The 22,985-nt window shown below is 37.3% G+C and overlaps 1 protein-coding gene across 5 annotated transcripts in view; it reads right to left on the reverse strand.

Annotated features, from left to right (window-relative positions):
- Positions 1 to 21,920, reverse strand: part of EPRS1 (glutamyl-prolyl-tRNA synthetase 1) — a 68,307-nt gene extending 46,387 nt beyond the window's left edge. For 3 of the 5 annotated variants that reach the window (XM_089906939.1, XM_089906929.1, XM_089906932.1), the window contains exons 1-12: positions 21,758 to 21,920; positions 17,942 to 18,026; positions 14,908 to 15,007; positions 13,890 to 14,046; positions 12,465 to 12,604; positions 11,097 to 11,191; positions 7,418 to 7,544; positions 6,525 to 6,717; positions 4,525 to 4,696; positions 2,881 to 3,114; positions 1,716 to 1,800; positions 1,245 to 1,304 (exon numbers count right to left, since the gene is read on the reverse strand). In XM_089906939.1, coding sequence (XP_089763065.1) covers positions 1,245 to 1,304; positions 1,716 to 1,800; positions 2,881 to 3,114; positions 4,525 to 4,696; positions 6,525 to 6,717; positions 7,418 to 7,544; positions 11,097 to 11,191; positions 12,465 to 12,604; positions 13,890 to 14,046; positions 14,908 to 15,007; positions 17,942 to 18,026; positions 21,758 to 21,803 — 1,494 coding nt within the window. In that variant the 5' untranslated portion in view covers positions 21,804 to 21,920. Of the gene's footprint in view, positions 1 to 1,244; positions 1,305 to 1,715; positions 1,801 to 2,880; positions 3,115 to 4,524; positions 4,697 to 6,524; positions 6,718 to 7,417; positions 7,545 to 11,096; positions 11,192 to 12,464; positions 12,605 to 13,889; positions 14,047 to 14,907; positions 15,008 to 17,941; positions 18,027 to 21,757 lie in introns of those variants that run through there. The other 2 variants (XM_022579247.3, XM_089906936.1) reach the window with 2 other exon arrangements.
- Positions 21,921 to 22,985: the final 1,065 nt, after the last annotated feature.

Raw genomic sequence — 22,985 nt, forward strand, 5'->3', positions numbered from 1 at the left:
TAAAGCAAACAAACAAACAAAAAATCAAGAAGAAGCAAAACACACATCTCATTTAGAGATATGGGCAATAAATACCAAAAAAATTATCTAGAAGAGCTGAAAGTGATTTATCTAGCGAGGGAAAATGGAAGGAAAGAAGACAGGGGAATACGCTGTTCATTTAACAGACCCTATAGAATTATCGGCCTGTAGTGAAATGTATTTCTTATATTTGAACTAAATGTACATGGATTATTAATGAAAAGTATTCCAATGTTAACTCTGCCTATAAGTTTTGAATGTATTTATTAGTAACTGCAGCAACAGAGCGAACCAATTAATAATTCCATTATGTACCCAAAAACTGACTAAACACAAAAGACAAAATAAATTCAAGACACATGCGAGACAAGCAGTTATTTTTTGAGGCAAGGCATCAGCACAATCAAGCAGCAATACAAAGAAAAAGAATTTACAGAACACAATCACAGAAACCATAGTTTAAAACATGGCACTTCAATGATTTGCCTTATTATAGTGTCTACGCATCTGCTTCCAATTAACAATGTCAATATGCAGTATTCCTCATTTGACTTTTATGTAAGACACAGCTTTTTTTTTTTTTTAAGCTAGATTCAATAAGACACAGGGATTATAATTAATGAACCTTCAATACAATTCAATGAAATCTGGAACTTTAAAACTCTATGTCCTCTCAGTAAACAAGGGAACAGTAGAATGGAGTTAGCCAAATCTTCCCTTTGCCACTAAGAAAACTAGAGGACATGTTTTTTTAAACTAGGAATAATGCATTTCAGTGGGTCTGTATAAGCAAGTCTCATATAAATGTGATTGTGCTTCAAAGCTGTATAACATCTCAGGTTATAACATGTAAGATGCTAAAAGCTATGTGCTAAGTAAGGCAAATAAAAGCATTAAGTAATACCTTCTTACAGAGAGCTCGCAGCTTGAAAGCAGAAAAATGAAATGCAAAGTGTTCAAAAAAGATTTAAGGAAAAAACTGTTACCATTCCCCATAACTCCAAGTTTGTTTTAATCATTGTTCTTGTTTGGTATCGTTTATAGACTTAATGCACTTTATATGTTTAAAAAAGTAAAACATTCCATTTTCCTGAAAACTCTGCAAAACTGTAATATTCTTCACAAAATTTTCCCTGCCATGAGCACACTAATGAATTCTACACGTAATCTATTACTTAGGAGTTAGGCATGAAAAAAAGAGGACCAGGAGTCAAAACATGTACCTTTTTGTTAAATGCCCAAATTTTGTCCCATTCCATGTTCACAACTGAACGTGAAGAACCCTAGAAAAACAATAATAGAACAGCTTAAAGGGCAAGAAGTATTAACCAGAATATTTTCTTTAAGTCAAGCATGCCAGAAAATAAACCCAGTCAACACTTACAACTTTACTTCCACTGGAATATAAAACTTAGTCTGTACACACTAATCTCGTTACCCTGAACAGTTAAGAGTCAACAGTCATAGATTTCACTGGGTGAAAACACCACAGCTGCCTCTGTCCAACCCTAGCATAGTTTAGGACATTCTCAATTTTCCACTATCATAACAGCGTTTTTTTCAAAAACATTCTGCCCTCATTATAAGCAACAAGCAAAGAACAGAAAGAACAACAGGAGTAATAAAGACTAAAAGGATATTACTAGATACTTAAAAATCCAAACAGAGGAGCTGGAAAAGAAACTATAACTCACCTGAGCAGCAATAAACTGTTTCAGTCCTTCAACTGTCATCCCTCTTCTCAGCACACCGCGAACCGTAGGAAATCGTGGGTCATCCCTGGGAAATACGGCAAAGTTTTAAGAACCAAGGAGACATATTTAACATGTAAATGCAGAGAGTACAATACACCTTATTGCATAACATTATATTCCGTTTGTTAAATATTTCGACTAAGAGCTGGTTATAATAATTAGGCAGATCATAATACCATTGAGCCCAAGTTCATGGAAGAAGAAAGCTGCTTACTAGTCAAAAATTACTCAGTAAAATAAAGGCACTACTGGAAACAGTAAAAGTACGTTTGAAAAGAGGCACAAAGGTGACATTTTCAAATACAGAAAACATATGCATTACAACATTTTTATTTGCTTTTTATTTAACAAACATACAAGATCCCTATTCTACATATGACCATGAGACACAGATAAGAGATGGTTAGCCTCTCATTCATGTACAAATACACTTTATAAAGCCTTTTGGGTTGTAAAAAATATACACGTTGGTTATTAATATTCTGCAGAGATCTGCAAACTTCAGTAAGTTTGCAATAACACCCTTCGTATGCGGCCCAAGGTAAACTTCCCCTTTATCAAATTCAGCTCCACAGTAAAACACTCTAAAATCACATATTATTCAATATATATTTAATATGTGTCACTATTACATGATACTAATAAAAACTAAACTTGTTAATTCATGTAAAAAAAAAAATTCTTAGGCTTATAAGTATGGTAACCCAACTGAACAGGTTTCATTTACATGGATACATGCCTCTAAGATGACTTTAATTTTTATACTCATTGTTCTCATGGAAATCCCATATAGGTTACTAACGTGCTACAGAGATTTTCAAACTATAGGTTATTAATGTGCTACGGAGATTTTCAAACTTTTTCTAGTCCCAAACATGGACTCCATCTTTGTGCCCAAACATGGGCACTCCATGTTTGCTGCATTAAAGCAAAAGACAGCAGTACCTGAGAACCTGGATAAAATAAAGACAAGGACCAGAAACCCTATAGCCCTATCCATGTCAACCCCTCCCATTCATCCTCCCCACCCCTCAAAGCAGTTTAAAAATTAGTGATATACCATGTCCTGACTTCCTCTCAAAATTCTAGGTAACAGCAAACATACCATCCGTCTACTAGACCTTCATTGACAAACCATGTGAGCTTTCTTTTGGATAGCACTGTGTTGTTGAGATTTAGCCGACTATATTCCCAAATGTACGGTTTTCTTAGGCCTAAAGCTTCAATAATCCAGTAAAACTGTTCATCTCTGTCATGGTATTCTGTTGTTCTCAGGGCATGTGTAACACCTTCAATGCTGTCAACTATGGGGCAGGCAAAATCATACGTCGGATAAACACTAGGAAAAAAAGTGAATATGTTGAAAATCAATGAAGGATTTTACCCTTTTCACCTCAGATTAGGCATTATAAGCAGCAGTACTAATTTAAAACATAATTCTTTACAAGGTAAGAATTCCTTAAAAACCAACAGGTGTTATGGCTCATAATACTCAAAGTACATCAAAACATTTTTTTTAATCAGACTTTAAGGACAATGACTCAGTTACCCACTCAATACTCAAACACAAAAGCAAATATGCAACTTAACAGACAATTGGATACTGGTGCAGTGAATTCTATAATCATATTCCTGTAATGGCCAATGTATACCATGGTAAGAAGCAATAATAATTTCAAGGGAATTTAGCTTTTCAATATCTTAAATAATCCCACACTCAAGTAAATCTCTAGGTTTAATACTTTCATAAGTAAATGCATTCAAGAATAGAATGTTTCCTCGTCTCTCAAGTAAAAGAGAAGAAAATTATTAGGTTGATTAAAATTCCATTTAAGATGGAATAGTCTTAAAAACAATTTCTGTCTAAAATAATGTACACAACACATCCACAGTCTCCATTTGAATTTTTAAAAATGTATTACTGCATTACGCCTTCTAATTTTTAAGATACAACTTCATTAAGATGCTACTGCACTATGCTTTGCAATTATCTGATACTGAAAATGTGTGTCCAAACTCACTTTTCCAAGTGTATTCAAAGTATCTGTTTAGTAAACAAGGAGCAATTGCCCTGTTAAAAATTAAGGACATATATATACACACATGAAGTGTTTGTCCAGATACAGACACACATACCTGTACCCACAAGTGTAAATAAAGTTATATTAGCTACTCAGGAAATCATTTACATTCACCAATCTCTTCAGAAGTTACAATTCAGCATTTGTATGTAGTAGGCTTTTTCAAAGTATAAGAAAATATATTCTATGGTTACTTTATAAATTAATGGCCAGGTGGGGGAGATTTAAAGAAAAAAAAATCTATTAACCTGAAAACCACACAGAAAACTAACCAAAATTAGAAAAAACACGATACTTTCTTGTTCATATTTCTTTAAATCTTCTATCATGTTTACAAATAAACTTATGTCTAGCAGAATCAAAGTTTATAATAGGAAAAGAAGTATCTTCATCTAAAGAAACACACCACAGTATACCTGATCAATACATAAAATGCAACTTTAGGCAGACTCAAGGACCTTTATAGATGGAAATGATCTTAGACATAACCTAGTATAACATTAATTGATAGGTAAGTAACGAGAGGCTACATGCTTTACCGAAGGCCACGAATGAACAAAGATCCAGATCTCTTGACTATTCTGCAGCTACTCCCTACTCCAAGTTCACAGAAGCATCAAAGCAAAAGCATAGTAAGCTACTGAGCATAATGAGTGAAATACACCTACTTGTATTTATTTCCAGTTCTTGGGTGTGGCTGAATTTTGCAGCGATAAAGCGTTGGGTCCCTCATGCACCCATTGTTACTACTCATGTCAATTTTTGCTCGCAGACAGCAGGACTGACCAAACTGGCTTCCTTTTTTCATTTCTTCCCACATTTGTAGATTCTTCTCAACAGCTATAAAATGATAGTTATACTATAGTTTATCTAATGTATTACTCATCTGGTTGAATTCAAATTATTTTAACAGCCTTATAATTTGACAGAAATTTTCACATTCTGATTTTATAAGCACACTCCACTAGTTCAAAAGTATTGTAATAGTTCCAATATTTGATACCAAGAGTAAATGCAGTTTTTTTAATGAAGAAATTCCACAAAACACTTAGGAAACGTACTCTCTCTCTGGTTTAGAAGTCAATACATTCCACTGATGTAGCACTGATGAAGGGTAAGAGATGATGTCTAAGGCCTGAAGGCTTCTCTCAGCCAGTGTTTTCCATGTTCCCATCATGGCACAACTGGCCGATCAGTCGCCCCCTCCAATTTAACACTGTGTGTTGGAAGCAGAAGCGTTCTGTTCCTTTGCCACCTCACACCCATGGGACAGACCGGTTTGACCCGGCCCAGGCATTGGTACTGCAGCACATGCCCATCTAAAGAACACATCTCTGGCTGAGAGCCTGAGCCCCTCGGCTCCCCAAAAGCACCTTCAGTCATTCCAGCAGAAAGCAGGATACTCTTGGATCCCCAAAAATGAGAGATGATAGAAACAGTGATACAAGTTTACCCCAGGGAAAAAACTCTATATCCCCACTGACTACGGTCCTACCTATGTCAGGTAGGTACCTGCCCCATATGAATAAGAAAGAACTGTTAAACAATGATTCTCTGTGGAATCTACTGAAGATACCATGGACACTTTACCTGTTCTCAAAGAATCAGGTTAGGTCTAAAAGTCCAGTTGTTAACTATCTGAAAATGTAGAGAAACATTTAAAAGGGGGTAAAAAAAAAAAAAAAAAGACTTCCATAACACTTTGAATTTACTACACTTCCCAAATGTGACACTCAAGATTTATCTTAAGTATAGGGCTTCCCTGGTGGAGCAGTGGTTAAGAATCTGCCTGCCAATGCAGGGGACACGGGTTTGATCCCTGGTCCAGGAAGATCCCACATGCTGTGGAGCAACTCAGCCTGTGTGCCACAGCTACTGAGCCTGTGCTCTAGAGCTCACGAGCCACAACTACTGAAGCCGCGTGCCTACAGCCCATGCTCCGCAACAAGAGAAGCCACCACAATGTGAAGCACGTGAACCACAACGAAGAGTAGCCCCCACTCGCCACAACTAGAGAAATCCCGTGTGCAGCAACGAAGACCCAACACAGCCAAAAATAAATTAATTAATTAATTAAAAAATAAAAGTATATATATATATACTAAAAAAAGACTGGATAATAAAATTTAAAAAACTTTAAAAAAAACCATTTAATTATAGTAGTGTGGAAGTTCTGGAACATAATTACAGAATAAAAACAGCCAGATTCAGAAGCTCAGGAACAAGTAATAACAAAGATATGCTTTTTTGTTAAGTGATATTTCAGACATAGGGTAGCATCAAGCTTACATATTATATTCACATTTACTCACATGCTGACAGGAAGATGTGGGTATGGCTAACATTATCATCAAACATTCTAATTAGAAAGGCTAAGTATTTAAATTGAAAGAACTACAAAAAGCTGCAGAAGGAATTACATGGAGTGAATGCAGTGCAAAGACTACAGGTAACAAGTGAGATGCTGAGAGCACACACATGCTAACAAAGTAATAACAACGTAAAGATGATAGAGAAAGAGAAAAGATTTCTAAGGGATGAATTAACATATGAAAGATATTTCCAAACATGTTTCAAACCATCATCTTTCACAGAAATCATTTTCTACTGAAGAAGCAGAATACAAGAAGAGTATCGATTAAAATATAAAACACTAAATGTGCCTTACAGTTTTTTCTATGTTTGGATTCTATCCTCTGCTCACGTTCTGCTTTCATCTGCTCAGCAGGAGTATCATCCACATAAGCCTTCCCTTCCTGAATTAGCTTCTCTGCATATTTCATTATAGTTTCAAAATGATCCGAGGTGTAAGTAAATTGATCTGGTTTGATATGCAACATTGCAACATCTTCCAAGATAACCTGCAGTAAGAATCCAAAATAACCATCAGTTTATCTTTCGCATTTTCTTGTGTATTTTCAATCCTTGACACTGCATTTGGGCAAATGTAATAATACACCATCAGTCTTACAGAGCCTGGAAATGGCTGTGGAAGCTGTATGATATTAGATCAGAAAAGAAAAAAAAAACAAACAAACAAAAGAGAGAGATATTCATTACACTAGCCTCCAAATTTTCAGCTGAGAAAGCTGATCTCATGGTGCTTTCCATTTATTCTGGAAAAGCTGATTATTATTGGTCATGCTGACAATTATTTGCCCTCTCTTTGAATATATTACAGTGCTTCTAAACAGATGATGTAAGAGGCTAGGAAACCTTCACATTTTCCAATACCTACTTAGTGTTCGTTTCATTCATAAAATTATATGACAAAAAGGAAACCTGCCTCTAGCGACCAATTCATTTAAGAAAGTGATACTTGCAGGAAAATGTAACACTTAAGTAAATTCTACAACAGTTGAGGAGGAAAAAAATAAATTGACGTTTTTTGGTATGGGAGCTCAACAATTCTTGGCTTAGGTCTCAGGCAAAGAATATATAGATGAGCAAAAGAAGCAGCTATGAGAACAAACTTAAATTTTCATACCATGAAGGTACCAGGTCACCCTCTAATTTTAATCAACTTTACTGACAAAGGGTCATCACTACACCTTTAATTACCTTCTCAAAATCTTCCTTTTCTTTTTCAGGATTTGTGTCATCAAATCTCATGATCAGTTTCCCTTTAAAGTTAACCTGGTAGTGCTGGTTCAGAAGAGCAGCTTTCGCATGCCCAATGTGTAAGTAACTAAAACAAAAACATTTTACAAAGAAACTCATTAACATGTTTTAACTAAATACTTAAACTTAACCTTTTTGAGGAGATGAGAACTAAACAGAAATCCTTCTAGTTGGTATTCCAGTCTTATTTTATTTGCTAACAAGAAGTACTGTAATAGAAAATCTGCCCCTGAGGAAGAAAAAAAGACTACAACATTTATAAAATAATCATAAGAAACAATTTCATATGTAAACTCTCACAAAGGAATAAGTTATTTACAAACATTACAACCTTAAGGCTAATCTCTATTTTCCTTTTTTTTTTTTTAACTGAGGAATGAAAGGTAATTTAGTTAGAGGAAAACTGCTTCCAAAACTGTTTGCAATGCTACACAACAGTGGATCTTTACTAAGACCAGATGCTACTGAGAACTGGCAGCCCGTCCATTGCAAACAAGACAGAAGCACCTCTGAGGATGCCATTGTGACTGTGACAATTAAATAAAAGAGCACATGAGAATTAGAAAGCCACAAGAAAGCACTTTACTTCTCTAGGCTTTAGTTTTCTCAGAAGCCAAAATGAAAAGATTTTAACTAAATGATCTTGAAGGTCTCATCCAGTACCAATATTCCACAGATCACAACCTATGAAAACACTATTCTGTTCTATGGGCAGCTGACCATTACATAGAATAAAATAAATCAGAGGCACTGTTAATATTATGACATATCAACATCCTCCTCTATCAATGAAGTGGGTAAAAAGCAATATCCTAAACCACTATTGTTGAAAATACACTTTTCATCAATAACAGCAGCCACAGTTGCACTGCTCTACAGTCACCTGGTTTCATGCACACCTCTGATCTCAGCTGATATCAAGAGCTCCGAGAGGGAAAAGTACAATGATATGTCTTTATATCATTTCTAAAATCAGTCTATTTCTTTAGATAGTCACACAGCATTCTAGGTCAATGATTCAATTTTAAAGAGTTTATATGCATAGGTTAATGCAGACAAGTACAAGGCAATGCATTTAGGGTTACTCAAAACTTTCTGCATAAAATAAAGCACCATAAGTAGCATCCCAGATGAGATCCTGGAAGAGAAAAAGGACATTAGGGAAGAACTAATGAAATCTAAAAAAGTATGGAGTTTAGGTAATAACTATATATCAATATTGGTTCATTAATTGTGACAAAGGTACCACAGTAATGTAAGATGTTAGTTAACATTAGGGAAAACTGGGTACAGGTACAAGGTAACTTTTGGGGTTTCTTTTTTTCCTGCAATATTCCTATAAATCTAAAACTACTCTAAAATTTAAGGTTTATTAAAAGTAAAACAAAGGACTGTGAGTTCTGAAAACGAAACAGAAATACTTTGTGCAGTTTTCACTGAAAGTGCTACACCCAATAACATGTTAAGAAGAGAAAAAAGAAGACTAATAATCACTGACTACCTACTAATTGACAGTTAATGTGCTTTACATACAGGAATTACCCTTAAGAGGTGTGATGAAATCAAACTATTACACTTAAAGATACTATCTCTGAATCTAAAATAATGTGTGCAATTCTAACAATTCTAAACCTCAAAAAGCTAACAGGACTATAAAATATTCACAAGGTAAGTAAAATAATTGGCTCAAGAGATAACTACATCAGGAGAGCTAAAGAAAACTATGTTCCATGCTGCATTAGTTAGTACTGATGCTATATTGGGCTTTTCCCACACAAAACAGACATAGGCACATAATTTTCAGTCTTATGGATTCCAGAGCCAGACAGCGTAGGTTTGGATTTGGCAAGTTGCTAAAACGTCGTATGAATCAGTTTCTGAAACCATTTGGAAAACGAGATAATAACAGTGCCTTCTTCACAGGGCTGACAGGATTAAACAAGTTACTACATGTAAAGTGCTTGGTAAGTACCTGCACATAACAGATGCTATCTACGTGTTAGCTATGAATATGAATAAAAGGCAAAATTCAAGCCTTCTGGCCTTCATGAAAGACACAGGAAAAAAAAATGATTAACAAACCAATTAAAGAAGACTTGTTTTGCAGTATAAGGAGATAGGATCAAAATTATGAATGTTTTTAAACCTGAACACTGACTTATATTCCAAATTCCAAAACTGTATTCAACTGTTGGACTGAAATGACATAACTCACAACAAATAAACATATTTTATACAGTAAATAATAAATATGAGGAGCTCACTATTCCAAGAAGTGAGAGTGACAGAAAATATAAAAAGATTCAAAAGGGACAAATGTTCAAATGGCATAGCTATAAACAGCCATGGCTAAAAAACTAGCTTTTATCAAACCATTAAAGTCACTACCCAACGGAACAACCATGACCTCTCACACCAAGAACACAAGAGCAGAATATTGGGTGGTAGGGACCCAGGATATCTGAGGGAATTAAACTATGTAAAATAAGTATTATTTATGACTGACTCCACTTAGCTATCAATCAATCATTTAATGATTCAGTCTGTGTATTTCCCAGAACCGTTATTTCCCTTTCATCTCCTTCTACCTGTCCTTTATTTCACCACCTAAATCGGCAAACTTAGAAAAGCAGAGAGAAAATGTGGAATTCTAAAACTGGCTTGCTGTTAATGGCACTTATAAAATAGCTTGTGAAGAACTATATTAAGAACGGCTAAAATAAAATAGTTTCCTTATCTGCCACTTCCTACTGTCTACATACTCCATTTTATCACAGATGGGTAAGAATTTGGCTATAGAATACAAAATCTGAAATTAAACAAAATTTGGGGGAAAAAAACCATCTCATGTGTAAAACATGACACAATACTTTCCCAATGGCTAAGTTCCTGAGGCTAACTGCTTTAACAAAAGGCATTTTATTATATTAGCATCACCGGAAGGGTTCTTTTACAAAGTTCGTCCAGCATGAGTCACAGAGACTGACATGTGCAAAGGCAGAGACTGCCCTCAGCCTTGGGGAATGCTGGGCAAGGACCCAGGCAGACCCATGCCGGTGGCTCCAGCCACAGCAGTCCTTTTCCCTAACAAGCTAGTCATATATTATTATTTTCTATGGCTGCCAAAAGTGAAAAGGGTTTTGAAACCTATTAATAGTGGAAACTAATGAATAGGAATGGGCTTTTCAGGACTCTACTTACTTTATTTGGGAAAAAAAATAACTTAAAATACGTCTACCATAACTTCTTCGGCTAACTGAAAGGATTGCTCAGGGTACAAATACAAACGCTTATTAAAAGATACCCCCAAAATCTCAAAATGTAAATAAAACTTAAGCCTTTCTATTAATGGATGTTTTTCTATTTACAATTAAAATTCTGCCTGGAATAAAATTAAAATGTTATTTTTCCTATTGCTTTAATGAGCGAAAACTACAAACTTTTTATAAATTAACTATCAATAATTTTAAAACTATTAAGATGTTTAGAATTTTAACTCCCACAATTAAAATCTTACTTATTTCCTTCTATATATTAACCTATTGATTTTTAAAGTATTTGATAATTGTCTTAAAGCTTTTCCACTAAATGTATCCAATTATAAGGTATATTTTCTTACCCACTAGCCTCTGGAGGAAATCTGACGGTAACCTTTCCCATCTCAGCACCTGGAAGCTCAACAAATTTCCCAACATCTTGCTTTTTCTCAGGTACCTGAAAAGCAGAACAACAACAACAACAAAAATAGTTACATGGTTAAATGTTTAAAGAATAAATTCATTCAACAAATACTTACTCAGTACCCACTATGCACCAAGCTTGGTTATGAGAAAAAACTGGCTAGAATATTGTCCCTGCACTTGAAGATTCAAAATCAGTTGAAGTTAACCAACAGCATTTAGGGTCGTCAGGAAAATGCTTAAAAGGAGGCAAGAACCAAGCTGCACCTTGAAAAATAAATGCAAATATATCAGATGGAGAGTATACAAGGGCAGTCATTCTAAGAAAAGGAATAACAGCACAGGTAAGACTCAAAGTCAGGGAAGAGCACTGCAATGTTAGGAGTGCATGTTGAGTGGGTAGGCAAGACGCTGATAGTCGATTAAGTCCAAAACATGAAGGCCTTTATAAGGTTGACTTTTATGTTTCTGGCAGTGGGGAATCCTCAGGGGTATGGAATTACTTATCTGTATTTTCTAAAACTATACCCAGTACACTGCAAAGTCTCAACGAGAAAAAAGAAGAGACCAAAAAACAAAAGGAAGTTCAGTGATGAGATTATGGTCTTAAAACAAACTGGGGGTAATGAGGCCTCAATAAAAATCAACAGCAGTGGAGATAGAAGACAAATCTATAGATACAAGAAATAATAATGGAACTTGTTGACCAGTTAGAGGTGGAAAGTGGTGAATACTTTCTCAGAACAACTGAGGTGACTGTGGTGTCTTTACCCAAGCAGACAACAGTTTTCAAATTGTACAGCATCAGAGTAAAATTTGTAATATGTAAATATGTAAACATATTCTCTGTAATATGTAAACAGATCAAAGTAGAGCGACTGTAATTGGGGGAAAGGCCTTTTTCTACTGTATTCAATGTCACGTCTTCCTACAGAATCAACAAAAAGGCTCTACAGAACCCCAGGACTCAAAGGTCACAATGGTTCAAAACCCAGAGAATAGAAAATCTGGGAGGAAGAAAAGATGGTATAGTTATAAAAGTTACTTGGACTTTGGATTTCCTAAGGGACGCACACTGGATGATCATAATCATCTAGAAATATAATTATGAAGATTAAGGCTTAACGTAGGCAAGCAGTTAAAGGCAAGCCAAGACTCAACAATGACAAATTCTTCCAAGAAGATCCTTTTTAACTGATCAGGAAAAAAAAAAAACAAAAAACCAAACTATGAACATAATTTTCTTTTCAGATCTAAGATCTCAGGCAGACAAGATGTGAGCATTAAAAAAAATTTTAAAGGCTTACCGCTTTAGCTTTGGTTGTTGAAACATTCCACTTGGTGCCTACTGACTGGAAGGCCTGCTGGGCTTCAAGAAAACCAAACCAGCGTTTTACATGAACTGGAGCTTTGTTCTTTTCCAACTGTTCCTGCCATGCAGCATTTCCTATTAGCAAACATAATTTTAAAACTATTCAACATATCTGCAAATTCAAAAGCAAAGTTCCAGTCGTGGTTAATTTAAGTAAATGAGATGGCTTAAAGCTGTGCTTCTATAATGCAATTTTAAAAATCTGGGTACACATGGAAGTGATTTCTAATACTTCAACATATTTTAAGAATTCACAAAAATTAATTTAAAATATTTTTTCATCTCAGTTCACTAGAGTGAATCTTAAATCCTGCCCTCACCACTGCCACACACCCAACTAGAAGGCCAATGCTACATTTCATAATTCAGGAAAAGCTTTAAGTGGATCCACTAGAGAACAAAATAAAAATCAAGATCAAGAAGTAGCTCTTTTCTTCAGTTGTAATATCAAAAATGGTACTGAAGGAAAGTTTACGTAATTCTTTAGCATCACAAAGCTACCTCCATAAGATATTATCTTCCTTTTATGAACATTAACTCAAAAATCGAAAGACCAAAATGTCATAAACCTACAGATGAAAAGTTCTAGCTAGGAAAGTCCTTCATTTTACATTGGTTATTATTATAACAATTTAATTTAATTTGGAGAAAGGTTAAGCCACAAAAAAAAGTACAGAGAGGGAGTTCTCTGGTGGCCCAGTGGTTAGGACTCCATGTTTTCATGGCCGAGGGCGCAGGTTCAGTATCCCTGGTCAGGGAACTAAGATCCTGCAAGCCGCGGGGCGTGGCCCAAAAAAAAGGTACAGAGTATATTAAAGAAATTTTTAAAATGCTCACATAACCCAGATTTAAAGAATGATAAAACATTTTGGCATATTTGCTGCAGGGTTTTTTTGTTTTTTAAATAAACTAACAAAATTCAAGCCCCCTTTGTGTCTCTCATCAATCCCATATTCTAACTACTCATAGAAGATGGAAAAAGTGACCTCCCAGAGAAACAACTCCAGCTCACCCCGCACCCCACACACATACTGAACAACCAGAAACAACAGTAACTGGAGTTAAGTAATGGCTGAGACAGAAAAGGTGCTGACATAAATGGGATGAGGAACAAGGCCAGCTCCAAAGGCAAGAGAGGAGCTGCAGTAGCAAGATGGGGTCAACCTCCAGGGACAGCAGAGGATGGGGAATTCCTGTAACCGGAGAGGAATAAAATAGCCAGGGAGGTCGTTCCTTTGTGAGAAAGTCCTAAGTGACTGCCATGAGGTAGATAGATGCTCATATACGTAGAAATATATGTACCTCTTATCCAGCAAAATATTAATTAAAATAGAAATTCTTCAAGAAGAATTACTGATACCTTTTAGGGTGGCCCAAACACATAAATCTGCTAAGCTCAAGGAGTTTCCAACTAAGTATGTTCTCAGAGATAGGCAATGACTGAGTTCGTTGATTGCAGAAGTAAACAAATCACATGAAGACAATTTTGTAGCACTAAACTCCAACCAGTGATCAATCTGTGAAAAGAAATGCATCCCAGGGTTTAGAGTTAAACAAACAAGCAAACAAACAACCTCAGTTAGAACCATGCCTGTCTCATCTCAATTACAGAATTTACCATTACATGGATTTAACTGTAATTGCCTGGGATCTAAACTGGCACTTAAACACATATGGTTATTTTTCTCTGTTTTCTTTTTTTTTTTTTTTGCAGGGGTGTGAAGAGGCACTTCAGGGAAGAAAAAGGAAAATATGAGAACTGGAAGCAGAAAGGAATAACGAGCCTGACCGAATGCAACAGACAGTACCCAGCCAAACAGATTCATCCACTTGCAGAATTTAAAAGTAAATACTTGGAAACTATTCTTTGTATTCTGAATTTTGTAAGATTTAACGAAGTTAGAGCTGAATACAAACGGGAAAAAAAAGGCATCTAAAGTGCCGTATTGAAAGTTAATCTACTACTGCTATAGTTAATAAGGTATATACTTAAAAAGGAAAATGTGTGTGACCCTGAGCCCTTGTAACTTTTCAAGAACTGCTGCCTCATCTGCCAGGTAAGAAAGCTGCATAAGAGCATAAGACAACCTTTGCAGTCACATCCAGCTATGAAATTCCAGGAATCCAGGAAGAGGAAGACAGCACTAATGACCCAACAGCTGGTATGGGTTTGAAAGTGCAAACTTAGGAGCTAAGACTTTTTTTTCTGAAAATAAAAACAGATGAGAATTCCTTAACTTGGTCTCTGATTAACACTCTGTTAATATCCTTAAATAGAGTAATAGTCCATAAGCCAACAATAAAATGAAGTTCGCAAAAGAGCCAAAGCCTAAATCAAAACAAAATAAAACACACCCAAGGAAACGTTCATTCCTTACCTCAGTATGTTCCAACAGGTTAGAGCCATACAGCCCAGCTGTAGTTGCAATTCTAGCCAAGTAGCGAAGTATGGAATTTATATCCGTGAATACCACATTTCTAGAATATATGAGTATGAGATAAAATATTACTGTGGCTCTAGCAAATCAGTAAGTCATGAGACTTATGAAAAATGTAAAAATAGAAATCTTATAAAAGAGACAAATATATGCCATGTATTTTCTAGTATAGTAAAAAAAAATAGATCCAATTTGTTCTTTACTCTGTTCTATCAAATTCTAATTTGTTTTGAGATGTTCAGCTAAATCCAATAATTCACTTCAGAGTAGACTACCTATTGGTTTCTATCTATCTTTCTAACTATTCGTTTCTACATGTCTATTCAGTGGTGAAAATATGAAAATTGGGATATCGAGAATAAAGTGATTTAAAATAAATCAAGGCAATGAAGCCAAGGATATACCGTCATAAAGAAGCTGGTTTTATCAACTTGCAGGTAAACATGGTAGATCAAACCTCATCAAAACTGATCCTATAAGGAAAAAGAGACTAAGGAGAAGAGACAATAGCAGTAAAATTTCAGAAGCTAGAAAGCAGATGGAGTTAATAGGCCTGAAAAAACTGAATCTTAACTGGACAGTGGACAAAGCTGAAAACCAACCCAATTTAAATTTTAGAATCCTCTAAAGACTTACGAATCAATGAAACCAGGTATCCTTGGAAGTGAGAGTGAATTGGGACTAAAATAAGGAGGCTTGGTTGAAAGTCTACTTAAATATCAGTCAGAAACACAGATAGCTCCAAACCCCATGCTGCAGAGCTTGGCTACTCCCCTTACCCAATCCTGGCAAAAACCGGAGCCTTATTCTCTAAAGACTAAAACAGAGGGTCTCTCAAATGGGGGAAATCTGGCACAGGTGCAAGTTGGGCTATAGAGGTAACAAAGAGAATAAAAGAATACACGTATACTGGATGCTGAGATCCTCAGCTTTCTTCCCACCCTCAGCTCCCAAAATATTCTGGCACCAGCTCTCCTTCACCTTCCGAACAGGAGACTGAAAGTCGTCTCTGGATAGATAATCTGATCCACCCAGGAAGAAAAGAACCAAGGATGCTAACACCAGAAGTTCCTTCAAATGAGCAGCTCAGTCAGATCGCCCCAGAGTAAAGCTCAGAACTGACAGGCTCACCTTGGAGTTCAGAACTTGTAAATAGCTTTACTCTCCCAGTCAAAATCTAAGAAAGCCATAAGAAGTTACCAAATATCTGAAGAAAGCCTTTAACTTAAAAGGTAGCAACCAAAACAAACACACAGATGTAAACTGAACAAATCAAGGAATAGAAAACTTTAAAAGTAAGTGAATAAATTTCCTCTGAGCAATGAAAAAATATAGTGCAGGGCTTCCCTAGTGGCGGAGTGGTTGAGAGTCCGCCTGCCGATGCAGGGGACACGGGTTCGTGCCCCTGTCCGGGAAGATCCCACATGCCGCAGAGTGGCTGGGCCCGTAAGCCATGGCCACTGAGCCTGCACGTCTGGAGCCTGTGCTTCGCAACGGGAGAGGCCACAACAGTGAGAGGCCCGCGTGCCGCAAAAAAGAAAAATCAAAACAAAACACAGTGCAATCGTAAAATAAGAACAGGATACTATATCTAGATAATAAATAATAGAAAGCTCAGATACAAAAAATGTAACAGCAAAAACAAAAACTCAACAGAAAAACAGAATAAAAAAAGTTGAAGAACTCTCCAGAAAGTGAGGAAAAATGAAAAAAAAAAAGGAAAGTGAAGGTGACACTTTAAGAAAATAAGAGGACAAATCCCAGCACCCACATAAAGAACAGAAAATGGAAAGTTATCACAGAAAATATTTTCTAATTCCCCAAAAGAGGATTTCTAAGTTTCCACATTAAAGGGAGCAATCAAGCACCCAGAAGAACAGATGAAAAATAGATCCAGACTAAAGCATATTATTGTGAAATTTCTAAATACTGAATCCTAAGGGAAGATGTCCGCAAACTTCCTGAAGTCACACAGAAAAGATAGGAATCAGAAAGGCTTCAGAAGAGAACAAAGCAAACAACAATAATTCCACGGAAAAGTAAAAATTGTACATGAAGAGCAATCATACATACGTTGTATACGTTGCATATGTTGCCCTTCCCCAATACAAGTCTTTCTGTCAGTTTATTATAGACCATTTAAACCATTTCAGAATTCTGCATCTTGCTTGAGAATACCCTTGAAACCCTCTTTCAATGTGGTCCAAATTCCACCATCTGGCAAAATATTCTTAAAAGGATCTGAAACCATGTTGTGTTTATTCCTTAGTTTCGTTAAACAAGAGAATGTTTCCCTTCCCAGTTCTTTTAAATTCTTTTCAGTGGGTTCCAAAAGAAAGAGATAAGTCCGAGGGCATGCAATCTTCCCTATATCCTGGGATGCAAATAATCCATCTTAATCAAGAACATACAGTATATGCTCATTACAGAAAATTCTGAAAACACAGAGAAGCAAAAAGAAAAAAACAACCCCACAATTCCAAAACTCAGAAAGAAATATTAAAAGTGCTGTATACTTCTCATTTTTTTCTTTGTAGATATGTAATTTTACATTTATGTCTTGCTTTTTTACTAACATTAGATTATGAACATATCCACCATTAAAAATTCTTCATAAGCCTTTTTTTCACAGATGCCTAATATTCTATGCTGTGGACTTACCAAATTTATTTCCTATTATTACTGGTTTTAAAAACTTCCAATTTTCCACCAGAATACATTACAACAGAATTAAAAACCCATATATACAAATCCTTCTGTACATCTCTAGTTTCTTTCTGACAGATTAGATATATGATCAGATAGTGTGCTGACAGATATGTCTCTGGATATAGTTCTTTTAGAATGAGGAAGAAAGTATATTTCTTTTTAGGGACCGTTTACCAGTTAGCAAGTGAAACAAGCATACAACATTTAATCCTAAATATTTTAAAAACGCTGTTCAGTACTGAAAACCAGATATAAAAGCACTTACTCAGATACATGAAGAATATTCTCTTTCCCTTCTTCAACAGAAATGCTGACGTTGTCTTTCACATGTTCTACTGCCAACAAAGCTCCTAAAAATGAGATGAAAAGATTTCTCTTTATAAACAATGTGGTATTTAAAACCTGAATCATAAAGCAATGAGAATGAGTCAACAAACCAGTATTAAGACCTGCAAGGAGGAAACATTTTTCCCTAGAGTCTGTAGATGCAAAGTATGGCCTTCTGGTCTTGGAGAAGTAACAAACCAGAAACCATTCCCTGGCATAATCCAACTGCTTTTGAATATACTCAGTGTCCAGTTAGGGACACTGAAATTAATCTTTCCCTCTCTCAGGAGAAAAGAAGAAATTAGAATAGTTCTTTGTATAAAAGCTATTGTTGATAGTATTAGAGTGATTACTATGTGGTGGGGATTGTGCTAAATGCCTTACATTCATTATCATTTTTAATCTCTGTAGTAACCTTAAGAGGTAGGCACCTTTATCTCTGTTTTATAGAAGAGAAAACTGAGGCTTGGAGGGGTTAAATAACTAGCCCAAAGTCCTTGATTAATATGTGGCAGTCAGGATTTGAACGCAGGTCTACGGCAGTCCAGAACTCATATTCTAAAACAGTGATACGTGCCTCTCAACGCATCATAAAGTTTACTAAATATTCATTAATCCGTTGTCCTTAATTTATCTAAGATGGACAACTGGTAACCAGATACTGGTTTCTAAATACCATGCTCCACTGGAGACAGGGCTGTGGTAGGGAAGGTACAAGATAAACCTGGAAAATTTCACTGTGCTAGAAAGCAAGAAGTACTCAAAGAATGATAAGAGATATGCCAAAAGGACACAGAGGTCAGCCTGGAGGGGCTCCCAGTGGCAAATAGAGCCAATTTAACCACTAAAGTAAATAATCTAAGTTTTAGAGTACCGACACCAAAGAATCCTATACAGCAAATTTTGAAACTGAATTCCTATTACAGGCAACGAGATAGATGAATCTCAAAGAACTATCCTATGTACAAAAGAATAGTTTCATATGACTCAATGTATATGAAGTTCTAGGAAAAGCAGAAAAAAATAGTGACAGAAAGCAGATCAGTGACTATCAAGGGCCAGAGATGGGGGAAGGGGACTGACTGCAAAGGGGCATGAGGGAACTTTCTGAAGTGAGGGAAGTATTTTATTTCATTATTTTGGTGGTTACACACTGTACACATCTGTCAATCAATTTACAACTTAAAAGTGGCAAACTTTATTATATGCAACTTGTAACTCAATAAAACTAACTTTAAAAATAAAAATTTTTAACTTTAAAAACAGAAAATGAAAAATAATTCGGAGTATAACCTATTACGTATATTTTGCTATGAATTTTTTTAAACGAGAAAAAGATCTTCTCAGAAAAAAATGCCAACTAATACATGTGGAAAGAACGGCAGAATGGAAGGTCACCATCTGGCATCATCTTAATCATAATCAAGTTGGGCAGGAAGCACCAACGGATGCTGAATCCAGTGGGTAAAGGTTTGATGGGGAGTGAAATGTTTACATGGTACCAGAGCATCTCCACACAAAATGCCCGTTAACTGCAAAATGGAAAACTCTGCAGTGGGGAAAGCTGTCAGACACCATCTTAAGTACTCAAGATTAGATCATCAGTAATGGGAAAAATTCAGGTACCAATTATTGGGCTGCAATGAAGAACAACGAATTGTTTCTATGCTATTTCTGCCAAAGATCTGTAGCCTGAATCTAGTCATGAGGGACCATGAAACACCTGATCAGGGGACATTCTTTAAGTAAGCGGCCTGTAATCTCCAGAGAGGTTAAACCTATGAAAGACTAAAAAAACCATCCCAGATTGAAAGAAACTGGGGAGACGTGATGAGTAGGTGCAAGGTATGATCCTAGATTTTGATCCTTGCACTACGAAGATGGATGAATTGTATCAATGTGTATTTCCTGATTTTAATGGTCCTGTGAAGTCATATAGAGTTTTCTTACTTAAGAGAGATGTATATTGGAGTATTCTGGGGTGTTGAAGCATCATTACCTGCAGTATGCTCTTCAAAGGCACTGGAGAAAAAATGTTCTTTGTTCTATTCTTATACCTTTTTAAGTGTGAACTTATTTTAACATTAAAAAAAATGGTGAATGCATATAAAATAAAGGAAATTCTCACAATGCAATCTGTTTTTCTGAATGTTTCATCTAATTATATTGATTATTTAAAAACAGAATGTATTTGAATTAAACAATTGGGAACAATTAAATCAAAAACAAAAAAAGGAGGGAGAGAAGCAAATAGAAACATATATTCTATAATTGGACTATAGTTCACAATGACAACAAATTTCTTTAAGACCCACTTCCAGTATACTGGCAGATGTGATTCTCAGTATTATAATTCACTAAGGAAACAGATCTATCATATTCAGGGTGATTTTCTAAATTACATCAGTAAAAACGACAGCTATTTATTGAGTATCTACAGTGTGTCAGGAACTTGACCTGCAGTCTCATTTGATTCTGGCAAGCAACTGTATGTGGGAGATATTATTCCATGTTTCTCAAACAAGGAAACAGTGGGAGATGCCAAAAAAGGAATTGCCAAGGTTCCACAACTAGTAAGTGGCAGTCAGGATGGACCTGGTCTCCAAGAAGCAAGTGTCGTTGCCCTTAACCATGAGGTCACACTGTTTAGTGCTTTCCAACTGCAGAATCAAACCCAGTTCTTTCAGAGTTCAGTGATTTGTGTGAGGTTAGCCCATAATTACTTGAACCAATATGCTAAAAGATCATTTTTACAAGTATTTTAAATGGCTATTGTGTTTTTTGTTCCAACAGACGCTAAACACCCTGTCATGAGAATGTACTGCGTAATCATCAGCCCTATGTGGGCAACTGTATCTAAAAGTCTAGGCCTCTCAAACATTAGGAAAGTACTTGCATGCATATGTTAAGAAATGCATTAGCAAATATGAGCTCAATAAACTGATTATTTTGTGTAATTTCTGAAAACAATAGAAAAAAACAGCAGAAAGTCTAAGCTATCTATCCACAGTAATTGGCCACGTTGAAAATGCAATTCCAAATCGAATTTAAGATGTATCAGGAAGATGACAAGTCCGACCTTTTCTCTGACGTTTACTACCTCCATCGGATGTGTAGTAAACCAACCCCATCAGTCCGCAGTGTACTTGGGTGTTCCAGCAATCACCCTTCAACCTTTAATTAATATAAATGCAACCTCGGTTAAAATTTTAAACGCTTCTACGACCATCTTCCTCGTTCTCTTTGAACCCAATGAAACGTAAAGAAAAGTTAAGTCAAGGGGGTTGAAGATCTTTTCTGAGGACGAAGGAAGGGAGGTAAAGATAAGTGGATTTAGGGGAAAACGCTAAAAGAGGGGGAGCGAAGTAATGGGGTTTCAAGTTTTAAAAATGTTATTTCTACGTCCGGTGCTCGGTCTCCAGGAGACATCATTTCTAAAAAGGAGAGGAGAGTAAGCTGGGAGTCATCCCTCTGGGAGAGAAGGTCCGAAGCTGAGCCTCGGGTGGCCCTGCCCCGGCTCACACAGCGCCCACCTCCACGCCCCAGAAAAACGTCTTCAGGAGCAAATCCACCTGCCAGGGACATAGGGCGAGGGGCGCGGAGCCTACCCCGTGTACACTTCGGGGGTGAGAGGCAGGCCTAACCTCCCAGACCGTGACCGTCACTGCGCCAAGACTGGGCGCGGCGACTTTCCCCGCCCCGCACCCTCCCGGGCTGATGCAACCCACACAGGTTGGCGGCCCCGGGCCCTTACCCAGCGGAGGGTCTCCCGAATTCACAGTCAGACAGAGCGTCGCCATCTGCACTGCTCCGCCGGTCTATCTATCAGTGCGCCTGCCCTGCCACCCGAAAACACCGACTCGCCCAAGGCGAGAAGGTGCAACGTGTGCGCACGCCTGACGCTGCGGAAGCCCTCGCCCCTCCCCCGCGCCGCAGCCAGCGTCTTGGCGCACAGCACAGTGCGTCATCACCGCCCGCCGCAGCCGTCCGGCGGCTGCTCCGGGGACCTTCGACCGTGCCCCGGGCATCTAGGGTCACGAGGGCCAACGTGCAGCTTCAAGCCGCTGAAGGGGGAGAGACGCTGAAACTCACGACATTTTTCGACAGTTCGTAAAGCGAGCAAAGTAAGTGGTAAGACGGTTTCTGCAGTGTAATGGGCGTTCACCGGAAGCCCAAGACAAAACGCACAAACGGGTGGTATACTTGAGGCAGGAGGTAGATGGGCGCCCCGCCCCCAGGGTGATTAATTGGAGTTCGTTCCCTGTGGACAGAAACCCCGAAATACCAATAGCAGGGCAGTCAAGAGAGGAGGCTGGGCCCTGCACAGGTAAAAGATAAGAGACCACCTATTTCTCCTTCTCGAAGTCGAGGAGACCTTCCCGACTAGAGAGCTCCTTGGAGGTCAAAAGGGGAGTGATGCCAAGCTGCCCATAGGCCTCTTCGCTGGAATCCATCTTGGCTGAGAGATGCGTGTGCACATGGGAGGAACGTGAGATAAACCAAACATGGACTCAGAACCAGGAGAATCAAAATGATTGGCCAAAGGGAACCCGGAAGAAATGCCCCTCGTTAGTGATTTAAACTACGCCAAGGGCACGACTCTCTCAGAGTCCTCCCGTGTATCTATCCACATGTACTGTACCCTTTTCCTCCTAATAAATACTTGACTTGTTTCACTGCTTTCTGTCTTTGTGGGAATTCTTTTCTGCAAAGCCGAACGGCCAGGGTTTTGTCACTGACCACCGGTCTAATTGCTAGGATTTGGCGCTCTGTGACCCAACCTCAATCTCTGGCCGGGAACCGAAACCCTGCTTCAAGCCACTGCAGGCCGAGGCCACCAGAGATCATACTGTTGGGGGGCACTGTATGTAAACACAAAAAAAGTCCTGGAAGCATGTAGACCAACAGCCATGTTTACACTGGGGATGGGGGAGGTTTTTCTCATGTTTCCTCAGTTCTTTCAAAAGAAGAATATTTTAAAA

The sequence above is a fragment of the Delphinapterus leucas genome, chromosome 1 (genome assembly GCF_059928025.1).
Source record: "Delphinapterus leucas isolate spDelLeu-1000000601 "Yukka" chromosome 1, BTC_Dleu_Yukka2, whole genome shotgun sequence".
In the NCBI taxonomy this organism is placed as follows: Eukaryota; Metazoa; Chordata; class Mammalia; order Artiodactyla; family Monodontidae; genus Delphinapterus; species Delphinapterus leucas.